The 14883-nt window shown below is 39.8% G+C and overlaps 2 protein-coding genes across 9 annotated transcripts in view; one reads left to right on the forward strand and one right to left on the reverse strand.

Annotated features, from left to right (window-relative positions):
- The window catches only part of SPATA5 (spermatogenesis associated 5), a 320569-nt gene extending 307331 nt beyond the window's left edge, over positions 1-13238 (reverse strand). For 2 of the 3 annotated variants that reach the window (XR_007137477.1, XM_047798608.1), the window contains exons 1-3: positions 12938-13238; positions 5016-5137; positions 3836-3993 (exon numbers count right to left, since the gene is read on the reverse strand). Coding sequence is in view for 2 of the 3 variants with exons in the window: in XM_047798608.1 (XP_047654564.1) it covers positions 3836-3993; positions 5016-5137; positions 12938-13082 (425 nt within the window). In the remaining variant the exon portion in view is untranslated. The remainder of the gene's footprint in view (positions 1-3835; positions 3994-5015; positions 5138-12937) is intronic. The other variant, XM_047798607.1, reaches the window with a different exon arrangement.
- A 209-nt stretch (positions 13239-13447) lies between these two features.
- The window catches only part of NUDT6 (nudix hydrolase 6), a 50253-nt gene continuing 48817 nt past the window's right edge, over positions 13448-14883 (forward strand). Inside the window, exons 1-2 of one of the 6 annotated variants that reach the window (XM_047798609.1) lie at positions 13448-13504; positions 13577-13863. In XM_047798609.1, the coding sequence (XP_047654565.1) occupies positions 13635-13863 (229 nt within the window). In that variant the 5' untranslated portion in view covers positions 13448-13504; positions 13577-13634. Of the gene's footprint in view, positions 13505-13548; positions 14062-14148; positions 14178-14883 lie in introns of those variants that run through there. The other 5 variants (XM_047798610.1, XM_047798611.1, XM_047798612.1 and 2 more) reach the window with 5 other exon arrangements.

Raw genomic sequence — 14883 nt, forward strand, 5'->3', positions numbered from 1 at the left:
AATTTGGTGTCCTAGTGGCCTAAATCAATATTCTTTACTATCTTATACACATATACACACAGACCTATATGCTCAGGTGTATACAGGTAAACACATGTGCATTTAGCAATACATCTGTGGGTGCAATAAACCATAACAAATAAAGTATTTTTTATCATCTCAGTCAAAAAGATTTGAAAAACAATGGTTTCAATTAATCATTCCCTTTCTGAACTTGCCCAGCTTGAAAAATGGCTTTTAGTAATCGCTTACTTTATTCTCTTTGTACAATTTACACAAAAAGAAAATTAAATCCTATAGAGTATGTTATCTGAAGAGACAGGAAAAAGGAAGCAGGGTACTGGTACAATGGAAGTTCATTCAAGAGAAAGGGCATGTCTAAGGAGCTCCCTCTGTGGTGTGGCAGGCTAAGGACCAGGCATTGTCTCTGCAGTGGCTTGGGTCACTGCTGAGGTGTGGGTTCAATCCTCAGCCCAGTGAAGTGGGTTAAGGATCCAGCATTATGGTAGTAGCTGTGGCATGGGTTGCATCTGTGGCTCAGATTTGATCTTTTGGCCCAGGAACTTCCATATGCTGTGTGTGTGGCCCAAAAAAAAAGAAAAAGAGAAAAGAGTACACCTATGAAAAAATGAAAAAGCCTTCTTCTGACCAGTAACTGTGTCTTCCAGGAATACTGCTTCTCTTACTACAGGAAGTATGCACACCTAAAAATTACACTTTTAAAGAAATATGTTCTTGGAGAGTTCTCAGAATGTGTGTTTTCCCTCTTCCTCAATGTATAAGCAGCCCATATCACAAAGGAGGCCTACAGTTGTGAGCTCTGCCAGAGATCACAGAGGGAGAATGGTTTAGGTCGGGTAAAGGTGTGTTACCAAGACCATCTGGTCCAAACCTAAGCTTTGTTCCCAATCACTTAATCAGTAACAAAACCAATACGGTCAAATTTCATTAACTGAGGTTACCATATGCAAATTCACCTACTTGTTAAAATGTATTTGTAAACCCCAAAATCAATACTAGCAGAGCTTCCCTAGTCATTTGTGGATGTGTGCAGAGTGGGCAAAAAAATGTGAGTCACCCAACACTTTGCCAGCTGAGGGTGAAAAAGGCCTCTTATTTCAACACTCAAACAGAAGTGATCAGAGGTTGGGAGTTGGTAGGGGGCAAAACAGTACTGAGTGAAAAGTTTCAGCTCTGGGACCAGACGGAGAAAGTTTGAATTCTAACTTTAGCATCTGTTAGTGGGATGGCCTCAAACAAATCCTTTAATACTTCTGAGCCACCTCTTAATTTTTGCAAAATAAAGAAAAAAAGAATCTACCAAAATGAGTTGTTTTAAGAACTTAAGATTATAATCTATGTAAGATGTATTTTCCATATATACATATTAATATATACATACATATATATACACACACACACATCCCCTAGAAGCAACAGTTCAGCATTTGTTAATTCAGTGTTCATGGCAAATTCATAGAATATAACTTCATAGAATATTACCACAAATAATGAGAATCGACTGTGAAGTCATATAAAACAGAAAAAAAAAGAAAAAAGAAAATTTCATGAATCTAGCATGTATATAAAGAGAAAAGTCTACATATTTCCTTAAATACTTAAATTTATTTGTTTATAGAACTCTGAAACTACTTAAACTGTTTTTATTTATTAAACTTCAAATAGAAGACATTTGCAAATAGGCACAAATACATAAAAATAACAAACTCTGCTATAAAAAAGAATGTGTACACATAAAATCATTTCCACTAGAAGGAGCTCTAACATTACTAATAAAATTTTTCAGCTACAACTAAAGGATTTAAGCAGCAGACTAAAATTACTAATTTTTCTTACTGGAAATTAAAGTTCTTATCTAAGCTCTGTTGCCACATTTAAATCACAGTGTTCTTTAAAATAAACCAAGCTTCCATTTAAAATATACATAGTCCCTCTACAGTAGGTAGTCATCATCTAAGTCTGCTGCGCCCTCAAGAGGTCACAGTAGGTAGTAAATTATCAACTGATCACCGCTACCTGCCCCAGTTTTAAAATAGTCTGAAGATTTAACCCAAGCAGTACCACTAACTAACCCATAAAATAATCGGCAAGTTACTTCTCCTCACTGAGCCCATTTCCTCACTTGTAAAAAAGGACTAAATATGGATACCAATGTTGAGAGGATTAAACGAGAGAAGAAAAAGGGGAAACTGTGTGCTTGTGCATGTTAGTACACAGCTGGTGCTCAACCTATAATGTGTTCTCTTTTCCTTTCTGCCATTTAGTTTGTTGCTCATTAAACTGTTATTAAATGCACTAAGAACATTTCCTGTTTTTAAAAGAAAAAACACGCCAAAGCTCAAGCTTGGAATCTAAAAACAGTACCAATAGTGAAGAAAATATCTTAAAATCAAGTTAAGGATTAGAAAATGTTTTGTGATTCTTGTATATAAGGTAAAATGCCCAACTGTTATAAATATGACATTAAAGTATCAAAAAACTTTAAAACAGGAGTTCCCGTTGTGACACAGTGGTTAACGAATCCAACTAGGAACCATGAAGTTGCGGGTTCGATCCCTGCCTTTGCTCAGTGGGTTAACGATCCGGTGTTGCCATAAGCTGTGGTGTAAGTCGCAGATGTGGCTCGGATCCCGCATTGCTGTGGCTGTGGTGTAGGCCATAGCCTACAGCTCTGATTAGACCCCTAGCCTGGGAATCTCCATATGCCGCAGGAGAGGCCCAAGAAATAGCAAAAAGACAAAAAAAGAAAAAGAAAAAGAAAAAAAAACCAAAAACTTTAAAACAAATTTTGCCAAGACTCATAGATCCAAACTCAGTAAATACGGTATTAGATATAGAACATCCAAGAGGATAGGCACTATACTTTAACCATATTGACAGTCATTGGTGAAAGGGAACTATTTAAAAATCTGATAGATACAACTTTTATTACATTGAATAATCAATGAGTTTAAATACATAATCAGGTACTTTGCTTAAGCAATCTTAATTAAATTAAAACTTGTTTCTTGCCTGCTCCTCTTTACGACAGTAAAAAAGACAAGAAGCCCTGATTACACTGCAAACCAAGACAAAAATTATTGTTAAATAGCCATCAATAATAATTCCTCTCACCTAAAATGTTAGAGCATACTCTTATCATAGGACATGAGAGTGTCTAGTCCATAAATACCTAGCACTGGTCTAGCTGGTGCTAATACAGCAGGCTACTAGCCACTCACCACATGTGGCTATCAAGTGCTTAAAATGTGGCTAGTCCAAATTGAGATATGCTACAAGTGTACTATCAAACACTGGATTTTGAAGACTTAGTTTGAAAAATAGATGAAAAATTTTATTAATAGTTTTCTGTAGTCATTTTAAGTTCAAATAAGATTTTTATTATATGTATTGGTTAAATAAAATATACTATTACAGGTGCTCCCGTCATGGTTCAGCAGTTAACGAATCTGACTAGCATCCATGTGGACGCAGGTTTGATCCCTGGCCTTGCTCAGTGGGTTAAGGATCTGGCATTGCCATGAACTGTGGTGTAGGTTGCAGACATGGCTCAGATCCTGCGTTGCAGTGGCTGTGGCGTAGGCCAGCGGCTACAGCTCTGATTCAACCCCTAGCCTGGGAACTTCCATATGCCACAAGTGTAGCCCTAAAAAGCAAAAAATACATATATACTATTACAATTAATTTTCCTTTGTCTTTGCTTTTTAAATGTGGCTACTAGAAAATGCAAAATTACATGTGTGGTTCACATTTGTGACTTTCATTACATTTCTACTGGGCAACACTGATCTAGACAGTCACCAAAGAGTCAAACCTGAGTGCCACGTCCATCTCCTCAGCTTGCAGCACAGCACCCAAAACAGGCTGGACGTGGATGGCATCACCAACTCTCACACCCACATTCTTCTGTGCCATTTCACTCAGGCCAACCTTCCCTCCAGGAAATCCTGCCACAGGCCAAGCCGTATAGACCTGTCCAGAAAATAGAAAATTAAAACATAAGGAAAAAAATATTCATAGTATATTACTAATTTATAAGGAAGAAAACTAAGTACAGTCAGGTACATGGATCTGCAAAACACAGTCCTTACCCCAAAAGAGTTATGACCTCACACAAGTTACAAAAAAAAAAAAAAAATTTAATATTACATCTTTTTTGTGAAGATTAGGAACAATCCCACAGTGAAAATGGTAAAAAGGCTGAAAGGAAGATTTAAGAATAGAGAAAAAGGCATTAACAGGTGACAAGAGGAAAACAAGAAAAAAATACTAAAGACAAACTAACTGTAAGGCAATTCTGTTTGGAGCATAAACAACAACCAGGAAGTAGTGAGGGATCTCACCAGGCTTAAGTGCTCAGGGAGCAATGTGAAGATTTCTAGCTCTAGATAGCGGGCTGAATTTGCACATTTATAGTCTTCTCTTCCACAAGACACAGTAAAGGATTTTTTACAGTATAAAACCCAGAACAATTAAAAGAATGGAGGCATGTCATCAGCAGATGTGACTGCAAAACAGTTCCAGAGGACCCCACTTGATGAGAGAACACTGACTGAGCACAGCAGAAGACATGGCAGAGGCAGAGGAAGAAAGCCAAGCTACCAAAAATGATCCAGGAAAGACTCTGGGCTGAGAGTCTCAGGTATACTGAATGGCAGAGGGATAAACAGCTAAAAATAGGGAGAATAATCAAAAATTTATGTACAAAAAGAGATGACCTTCATAACCCTAAAATAACATTTCTATGGAGAAATACAACTAACAAACTGGGAGAAACAGGGCTATTAGTGTGTGGGTCACTACCACTGGAGGAAAGGCTTCTCTCTACATTAGGACATTTAGGGGCTATAAATCCCAGGGTATCAAAGGAAGGAAAAGTTTATATAGATGTGACTCATAAAATACAGTTCTTCATTTATTACTGCTTGTGTTGAAAATTAAAACCACAAACATGTCAAATCTTTCTAAAGTAAGGAGATAGAAAGGACTCTTACTTCTTGCTTTCCATCCAAACTGGTAAGCAACACTGGTCGACCAATACATATATTTGCAGACTTCATGGTGTTGAGTCCAAGTTGAACAAGGGAATTCTGGAATGTTTTAGGAACTCTGTCATCTACCAAGAAGGAAAAGAAAATTTTAACACTATTTTGTAACTAAAATTAAAGCATGCTTTCTTTTGAAGTAAATAAAAATCCTCTAATCACATGACCACATGAGTATGCTTGCCATACAATGGAGACACTACTGTTCTAGCCCTCCTTATTTTAGCAAACCAAACCTTTTGGAGAGTCGACTGACATTGTGAATGCAAACTAAAAAAGCATGTGTTATGGGGTAGGTATTGGTTTTCTGTCTTTTTTTTTTTAAATCCCTAATACCATGGCTAACTGAACATAGCTGCGAGAGGGCTTTTCGTGCTCACATTCTGAAATTTCATATTATAGATTCTAGTTTGAGTTGGCTATTAGTATTCAAAGTATTGAACTGGGGAAATGGGACATCATCTGGTTTTATAGGATTATGTTTCCACTTTTGACTCACATGATGGCAATCAGACATTTTTCCTTTCTACTCCCAAGAATACATGGATAACAGTAACACAGGTCTTATTCCTTAGGCAAACATACACTGACTCAAATGACCATTAGCACTTTCAACTTTTGGCCAAAGGAGCCCAGAATTCAGTCCAGCTACAAAACCTCTGAAAATGATGTGCTAACATCTCCACCCCCATCCCCCGCCACCTTGAGCTCTACATGTCCTTAGTATCCCTCCTCTGATTCTCAGCACGCCATGTTGCCAAATACTAGCATTTATCACCATAATATTCACTTGTTTTACTATACTTTCCTTTAAACTGTATACTGCTTTGGAGCAGGAATCGGGTCATATTCATCTTCATAACTCCAATGCCTAGGAGTGCATTAAATACAGCAGTTGCATAATAAATACCCATGAAATGAATGAATGCAGTAGATGAGTACCCAATACTTTTCTTTTCCAAAACAAAATCTATGTAACACTTATGTCTTTCATAAACTTTATTATAAAATGTATTATAGCCACATATACCATAACCAAAGAACTCTGACTGATCTTAGTATTGCTTCATAATTCGAAAAAAACATCTATTGTAATTAAAAAGGAACTAAACAAAACTATAAGGTATGTCTGACTTACATCAGTCTCTACCACAAAATAATTTCCCAACAAATTTATTTTCCCTGTCATCAGATGAATAAATCCAGAAAAATAAAGCATTTCGCAAGACTAGGATTAGCAGGACTGAATATAAAATAAGCATATCGTATAATGTGAGAGGCTTAAAAGAAATTCAACATTCCTATGAGCAGCAGGTCTCTTACATAAGGTGCCCATCAATAACAGCAAAGTGTGTTTGATTACCTCATAATGTTTAGTTTCTGTCATTTCTTTCTTCCTAATGAAGGAAACCTCAATGAATTACACTTCCCTCTTGATAATTACCTCACAGGTGTACATGAAAATCTTCACAAGATTTTCTTCCTCTCTTCCCTCCATCTTATCTTGCACTGAGATTTGATAATTCACAGACTTCTCAAAATACCTCCATTTTCTCCCTATCACCAATGGAGATCACGTTCAAATTCCCATTCACGGGCCTTATTTCCTAATACATTTCCATTGTTGTCCCTGCTTACACATCTAAATCTACTCAAGCTGTCTTCTGCACAATTCCCCTCACCAGACCTCAATCCTCCAATATTTTAAAAACATGTTATCTCTACATCCACTTGCCAATTAACTACACATTTCTTTTGGCCGCACCTGCATCATATGGAAGTTCCCTGGCCAGGTATCGAATCCAAGCCATAGCTGTGACCTTTCTTCAGCTGTGGCAACGCCGGATCCTTAACCCACTGCACCTGGCCAGTGATCAAACCCATGCTGCTGCAGAGACAAAGCCAGATTCTTAACCCACAGTGCTACTGTAGGAACACCTAACTTCACATTTATTGAGCATGCTATGTACCAGATTAATTAATGACATAGTAAAGGTACTTTAAAACAACCATCCACCCTTCATTTGTTCATTCAGCAAACATTTCCTATGTATACTACATGGCAGATATGATACTGGGGATACAAAGTAGATAAAAGCTGACACAGTCTTTGGCCTCACAAAGCTTATGACTTAATAAAGAGAAGTATTAGTTTATTATCATTATGCAGTTATTTAGTGATTGTTTAAGATTAATACAATGAAAGAACAACTAAGAGTGCTAGGAGAACCTATAATGCAGGATCTAATTTAGACAAATCAAAGCACACTTCTCCAAGAAATAATGCTTAAATTCATAGCTGAAGGAAGAGTAAAATCAACTACATGAAAAGGGGAAAAAAAGACAATTTTCAACAAAGTGAAGAGCATGTACAGAGATCCTTGACAGAAGAAAGCATTGTGCATCTAAGGATAAAAGTACAGAGTGGTGGAAGACAAGAAAGAGCTACAAAAGAAAGGTCAAGACCACCCAGGGCAGTGGAGATGTATCAAGCTCCTGGTCTTTAATCTGACAGTGATTGCAGGCAAGTTAATGGTGAAAAGCAGGATCATGGTTTTTATTTTAAAAGATCATTCTGTCTGGAGAGTGGAAAAGGAATTGGAAGGGAGCAGCTAGTGTAGCAGTCCAGGTGAAAGAGGACTGTGTCTAAGATTAAGGCTGAAGCAGTGGGGACAGACTGCAGAAGTGGAATATGGGAAACATTTAGGTATTAAACAGAAGTTGGTGGTGGATTGGACAACATGTGATATAAGAGACAAGTATCATTGATGGATCCTAGATTTCTGAATTTTATGATGGGAAAAACTAACACAGGTCATTTGTTTTGTTGGAGGAAATACGAGTTCTTGAGGTCAGTCTTGAAGTACCTTTGAAAAATCCAAAAGAAGAGGTATTTTGCAGTGCTATATTCAACGTGTGGAGCACATATTGAGAAAACAATCCCATTTTCAACTGCATCAAATTTTATAAAATACCTAGGAATAACCAAGGGGATGAAAGACCTATGCTCTGAAACCTATAAGACACTGATGAAAAAAATTAAAACAACACAAAGATGGCCATCATTAATAAGTCCACAAATAACAAATGCTAGAGGGGGTGTGGAGAAAAGGGCACCCTCCTGCACTGTTGGTGGGAATGTAAGCTGGTACAACCACTATGGAGAACAGTATGGAGGTACCTTAGAAAACTATACATAAAACTACCATATGATCCAGCAATCCTACTCTTGGGCATATATCCAGACAAAATTTTCCTTGAAAAAGATATATGCACCTACATGTTCATTGCAGCTCTATTCACAATAGCCAAGACATGGAAAGAACCTAAATGCCCATCAACACATGATTGGATTAGGAAGATGTGGTATATACACACAGTGGACTACTACTCAGCCATAAAAAAGAACAAAATAATGCCATTAGCAGCAACATGGAAGGAACTAGAGACTCTCATATTCAGTGCAGTAAGTCAGAAAGAGAAAGACATATACCATGATATCACATATCTGGAATCTAATATATGGCACAAATGAACCTTTTCACAGAAAAGAAAATCATGCACTTGGAGAATAGACTTGTGGTTGCCAAGGGGGAGGGGGAGGGAGTGGGATGGATTGGGAACTTGGGGTTAATAGATGCATACCATTGCCTTTGGAATGGATTAGCAATGAGATACTGCTGTGTAGCACTGGGAATTATGTCTAGCCACTTATGATGGAGAATGATAATGTAAGAAAAAGAATGTATACTTGGAGTTCCCATCGTGGTGCAGTGGTTAACGAATCTGACTAGGAACCATGGGGTTTCGGGTTCCATCCCTATCCCTGGCCTTGCTCAGTAGGTTGAGGATCTGGTGCCACCATGGGCTGTGGTGTGGGTCACAGATGTGGCTCGGATCCCAAGTTGCTGTGGCTCTGGCATGGGCCAGCAGCTACAGTTCTGATTAGATCCCCAGCCTGGGAGCCTCCATGTGCCACGGGTGCAGTCCTAAAAAGACAAAAAAAAAAAAAAAAAAGACTGTATACTTGTATGTGTAACTGGGTCACCATGCTGTATACGGGATTAGCATGGTGACCCAGAATACTGTAAACTAGCTGTAATGAAAAAAAATAAAAACCATTAATATAAAGCAAAAAAAAAAAAAAAAAAAAACCCAGAAATAAATGAAAAGATATACTCTGCTCATGGATTGGAAGAATAGTTAAAATGCCCATATTACCTGAAACATAGATTCAACGCAATGCCTAACAAATACCAATGACATTTTTCACAGAACTAGAACTAGTAATCCTAAAATATGTATAAAACCACAAAAGTCCCCAAATAGCCAAAGTAATCTTGAGAAAGAAGAACAGAGCTGGAGGTAGCACAAACTACACTGAAAGCTACAGTAATCAAAACAATATGGTACTGACACAAAAACAGTTCCATAAATCAATGGAACAGAATAAAGAACACAGAAATAAATCCACATCTATCTGGGCAATTAATCTACGACATATATAAGGGGAAAAAAAAGACAGCCTCTCTAATAAATGGTGCTGGGAAAAACTGGACAGCTACAAGCAAAAGAATCAAACTAGATCTCTTTCTTACACCATGTACAAAATAAACTCAAAATGGATTAAAGACTTATAAATATAAGACCTGAAACCATAAAAATGCTAGAAGAAAGTACACACATAAACTCTTTGAATTTGGTCTTAGCAATATATTTTTGGACCTGTCTCTCTTTTTTTTTTTTTTTTGTCTTTTCCAGGGCCACTCCCACGGCATATGGAGATTCCCAGGCTAGGGGTTCCAATTGGAACTGTAGCCGGTGGCCTACACCAGAGCCACAGCAACAAGGGATCCGAAGTGCCTGCGACCTACACCACAGCTCATGGCAACGCCAGATCCTTAACTCACTGAGCAAGGCCAGGGAGCGAACCCACAACCTCATGGTTCCTAGTTGGATTCGTTAACCACTGCGCCATGATGGGAACTCCCTTTGGATCTGTCTCTTAAGGCAAGGGCAACAGAAGCAAAAATAAAAAAAATGAATCTACATCAAAATAAAAAGCTCTTGCACAGTGAAGGAAACTATCAAAACAAAAAGGCAGCCTACTAAATGAGAGAAGACTTCTGCAAATGATATATCTGATAAGGGATTAATATCCAAAATATATAGAGAACTTTTATACATATATAATGGATATAGTAAAATGGAATATTATTCAGCCATAAAAAGAATGAAATCTTGCCATTTGCAAAAACACGGATGGATCTAGAGGATATTATAAGTGAAGTAAGTCAGAAAAAGACAAATATATGGTTTCGCTTATATGTGGAATCTAAAAAACAAAACAAATAGAAACAGACAAATGGATACAAAGAACAAAGGGATGGTTGCTAGCTGGGAGAAGGGTGGAGGGGGTTGGGCAAAACAGGTGAAAGGGATTAAGAGGTACAAACTTCCGATTAAAAAGTCACAGAGAAGTACAGTATAATGAATATAGTCAATAATACTGTATTAATTTTGTATGGTGATAGATGGTTACTAGACTTATCATGGTAATCATTTAATGTATTTAAAAGTGGGGATGGTTCAACATACACAAATCAATCAACATCATATACCACATTAACAAAAGTCAAAAACCATATGATCATCTCAACAGGTGCAGTAAAAGTGGGGAATTCCCATTGTTGTGCAGTGTAATCAAACCCAACTAGTATCCATTGGATGTGGTTCAATCCCAGGCTCCCAGACCTCAATCAGGGATATGGCGTTGCTGTGAGCTGTGGTGTAGGTGGCAAAAAAGGCTCGGATCCTGCATTTCTATGGCTGTGGTGTAGGTTGTGGTGTAGGGCAGCAGCTGCAGCTCTGATTGGACCCCTAGTCTGAAACTTCCACATGCCACCAATGCAGCCCTAAAAAGAAAAAAAAAAAAGGAATCACAATGACATACACCTGAAACTAACATAATATTGTTCATCAACTATATTCCAATTTAAAAAAAATGTAGTCCACAAACTATTTGTTACTGTTCATGATGAGGTAAGAACAAAAAAATGATATGCATTTAGAAGCTTTTATCGCATTTTGACAAAGTAATTTTACATATGTTGAATCTAATAAAAATCTCTAACTTATTTGCCAGTAATTTACTTCTATTTTATTTTACAACAGTGTTACTTACTGTGCCACATCATTAATTTCAAAATCTTCCCTACAGAGTTTGAAACGCATTGGTCTAGAAGACAATTGAATCCACTCAGAAACAATATAAATTACACATACAAATCTGGAAAATAAGGGTATAAATGGGAAACTCTGGGAAGTGGATGAACTTGCTGAAGAAAGTTCATATAGAGAAAAAGAGGGTTTAGGACTAAGGATTAAGAAGCTTCTACTTTGGACAGTTAGGTAGATAAGGGTGAGCCTGCAAAACAAACTGATTAAGTAGCAACCAAAGAAGGGGAAAACTCTGGGAAAGTGATGATACATAAGTCAAGAAGAAAACTGTTTAAAGAAGGTAGAAATGGCTGACAATACCAAAAGCTGCTGAGGGGTCAAATAATGAAATACCATCCATTGGATTTATCCACATCCACAATCAGCCACCAGGGCAGGTGCCATTTTGATGGAATAATAGGGTGGATGTCAAATAGGAAGAGGCTGAGGAGTGAGAGAAGAGCAGGCAAAGACTGCCCCACTTAAATAGTTTGGAGAGAAGTTCCCATCCTGGCTCAGTGGTTAAGGAACCTGACTAGCATCCACCAGGACGTGGGTTCTATCCCTGACTTGGTTCAGTGGGTTAAGGATCTGGCGTTGCCCTGAGCTGTGGTGTAGGTCACAGACTTGGCTTGGATCCTGCCTTGTTGTTTGGCTGTGGTGTAGGCCAGCAGCTGTGGCTCCAATTGGACCCCTAGCCTGGGAACCTCCATACGCCCAGAGTTCGGCCATAAAAAGCAAAAAAAAAGAAAGAAAGAAAAAGAGATTGTGCAAGACAGCAAGACCCAACTAGTTGCCCTCTGATCCCCAAAAGAGACTGAAAACACAATGTTAACTTGAAGATAGTCTTTAGGGTCTGCAATAGAGAAATAAAAATCTTGCCGCTAAGGTTAATATGAACCATTTTTAAAAGCCACAAAACATCAAGACTGTTAGAAGCTTTACCAACTAAATGCGTTTCGGTTAAATCCGTTCTCTCAAGTCAAGGTTGCCCTGATCTAAAACAATGGCTTTAGAGTCAAATACTTCTGGCCTCAAATAAGCCTTTGTTATTTATTTAGTAGGCTGTGTAACCTGGGGCGATCACGTTAACTTTTCTTCCTCTGTAAAATGGGCATAACACAATACCATCTCCCAAGGCTCTGAGAAGAGTAAATGAGAGACGTAAGTGAAATGCGCAAACTACTGCTAACGCCAGTGTACAATTAACAGCTGTTATTAAATACAAGAACTGGCGTAACAGGGGAAAAGCCACTGATCAATCTTAAAGGCACATCGACCTCTCTCTCAAGAAGGACGGGTCCACATGGTCACCGAACTGGGTGATTGTATACAAAGTTCGCTAGATATGAGCGATTTTACACTTATATATGCCATTAATCTTAAACAAGCCTAGGCTGTTTCAAGTGAAACTTAGAAATTCAAAGTAATTTACAAAAAATGCAGCTTGACTTGGCCATGGTTAAGTCATTTCTGCCTCACGTTTCCAATGCAGGCGCAGCTTCAGGTGTTTTAGGACTTCTGTGGCGCGCTCATATCGCTGCCTCGACCAACTTTTTAAAAACCTCTTCCCCTCAAGGTAGAACCGCTAGGCTTTCGTCCTCTCAGGCAGCACCCCCTTGGCCTCGGACCTCCCTCTCAGAACTCTTTACCCTTTTCTAGGAAGTTGATCACCACCAAAGTCCCGGCCGCCACGGCTGAAGCTGTGGCCCCCTCAGGAAAGGAAGCAGCGGAGGCCGAGGGCGAACTATTCTCGGTGCTTTGGTTCAGGCGTTTTCTGTTCTTCTTGGAAGACATGATCTCAAGGCTGCCTGAGAGAAGCAGCGGTGAAGCCGGCTCAACGTGCGCGCTTCACTGAGAGAAAAACTTCCGGGGCAGAGGCCAGCAAGGCTCTGTTCCGCGCCGTAATCCCCGGAGTGGAGCGCAGCCGGAGCGGGAGAACCGAGGATCCTTCGTTGAAGAGGTTCTGACTTCTGCCAAGGATTAGGTGGACAGAACTGTCCTTTAGATTGTAAATTCCTGAAAAACAGGAATTTTTCTTATCTCCACCGCATTCTCCATCCCTGAACAAACGTCCCTTTAATATTAAAATGGGTGGGGGGAACTCCGGGAGGGTGGAGAGCTGTGGGAGTTTCTCCCCGCTTGGCGGGAGCCAGGCAAACTTCTGAGAGGAGTCAGTCAACAGGACTGCCGTTTCCTCTACCTAGAGCTGCAAAGAGGTAATGTCTGCTCAACCCTGAGGGGGTGGGTGGTACTCTTCTAAAACTTACGGTAGCATTCTCCGTTCTAAGGCAAACCCGCAGGGTAATTTGGAAGCAGAGGCTTGAGGCCACGAGAGCCTGCGTGGAAATGCCGCAGCTGCGGAGCGGGCGCTACTGGCTCACTGTGCTGGCTCGGGTGCGCCACGCAATGCTTTATGCAGGGCTCCGTGGGGCCTCGAGTTTCCTGGGTTGCTCTCGGGATCCCCCTTCCGTAGCTGGCGAGCTGAGGGGTGAGCTGGACAGATTCGGGGGCGTCTCGCTGAAACTAGACGCTCTGGACCGCCTGGACACCGTCGCCTTCCAGAGAGCTTTGCAGGGCAAGTGCGCTTGGATCAAGGCTCCCCGGGCTCCCGACCTTTCTACCAAGTAACTGCGGTTCCCACTCCCTAGTCGCTCTGGAGGGAAGGAGAGAGGGCGTGTGTGACCCGCACCCGTTTTCTGCCTTTCGTTCTCGTGCCCTTGGCTGGGAGGTTTCCGAGGCTGTTGGGTGAAATGGTGACGAGCTCAAACTTTAGGTCTGCAGCCCTACTTTCTGGTCCTCTTTCTAGTGTGTGACCTTGGGCAAGTTTTGTAAATCACCTTTTTTTCATCTGTAAAACCAGGTAACAGGAACTCATGGGATTGTTAAGGGGTAAGTTGGACAATGCTTATTAAGTGCTTAGCGTTATATCTGCCACGTACTTAGTGCTCCGCGTTTAATATTATTTCATAATTATTTACTGCCGTTTACCGAGACTTGGTTCTGCCCGGCACTTTGCCCAAGGCAAAACAAACAAAAAACAAAAAAAACCCTATCGCGTTTTCTGATACAGGTGGTGGACCGTAAGTGGGCCGAAGAGGCTCCGAGTGGTCGTATTTGTACACAAGTGGGGTCAGGAGCTCTGGTGCCCAGAACTAGAGAGTTTCTTCTACTTATAAAGCAACACTCCCTTTATAATTAGCGGGGGAGATTGGTGAATGGTTTCAGTCTTCAGGAGCAAAACTCACCATTCTCTTTATTCTCTTTGAACCTTGAATTCAATGATTAAAAAAAAGAAAGCTTGTGAAGAGGAGCCTTCACTTTGAGAGCCCTCGATTTGGTGGAGCAACCTGTTTTTCAAACTGCCCTTGAGGGTCTTCATAATCAAATTGAAAGCAGAGAGAGGATATTTAGCCATGGAAAAATATCCTCTCACACTAAGAGGAAACTTCAAATAATCTTTATTCTGTGCAGCATATGGCAAGTGAGCATCTATGGAAATAGAGTAGAGCTAGTTAGTTTAATCTTTAAGCATCCTCATTTCCAAGCTACTTATCTCTTCACCTGTTTTCTCTCCTACTTGGGACAGTTGCTAACT

Source organism: Phacochoerus africanus, chromosome 10 (assembly GCF_016906955.1).
Source record: "Phacochoerus africanus isolate WHEZ1 chromosome 10, ROS_Pafr_v1, whole genome shotgun sequence".
Taxonomy (NCBI): Eukaryota; Metazoa; Chordata; class Mammalia; order Artiodactyla; family Suidae; genus Phacochoerus; species Phacochoerus africanus.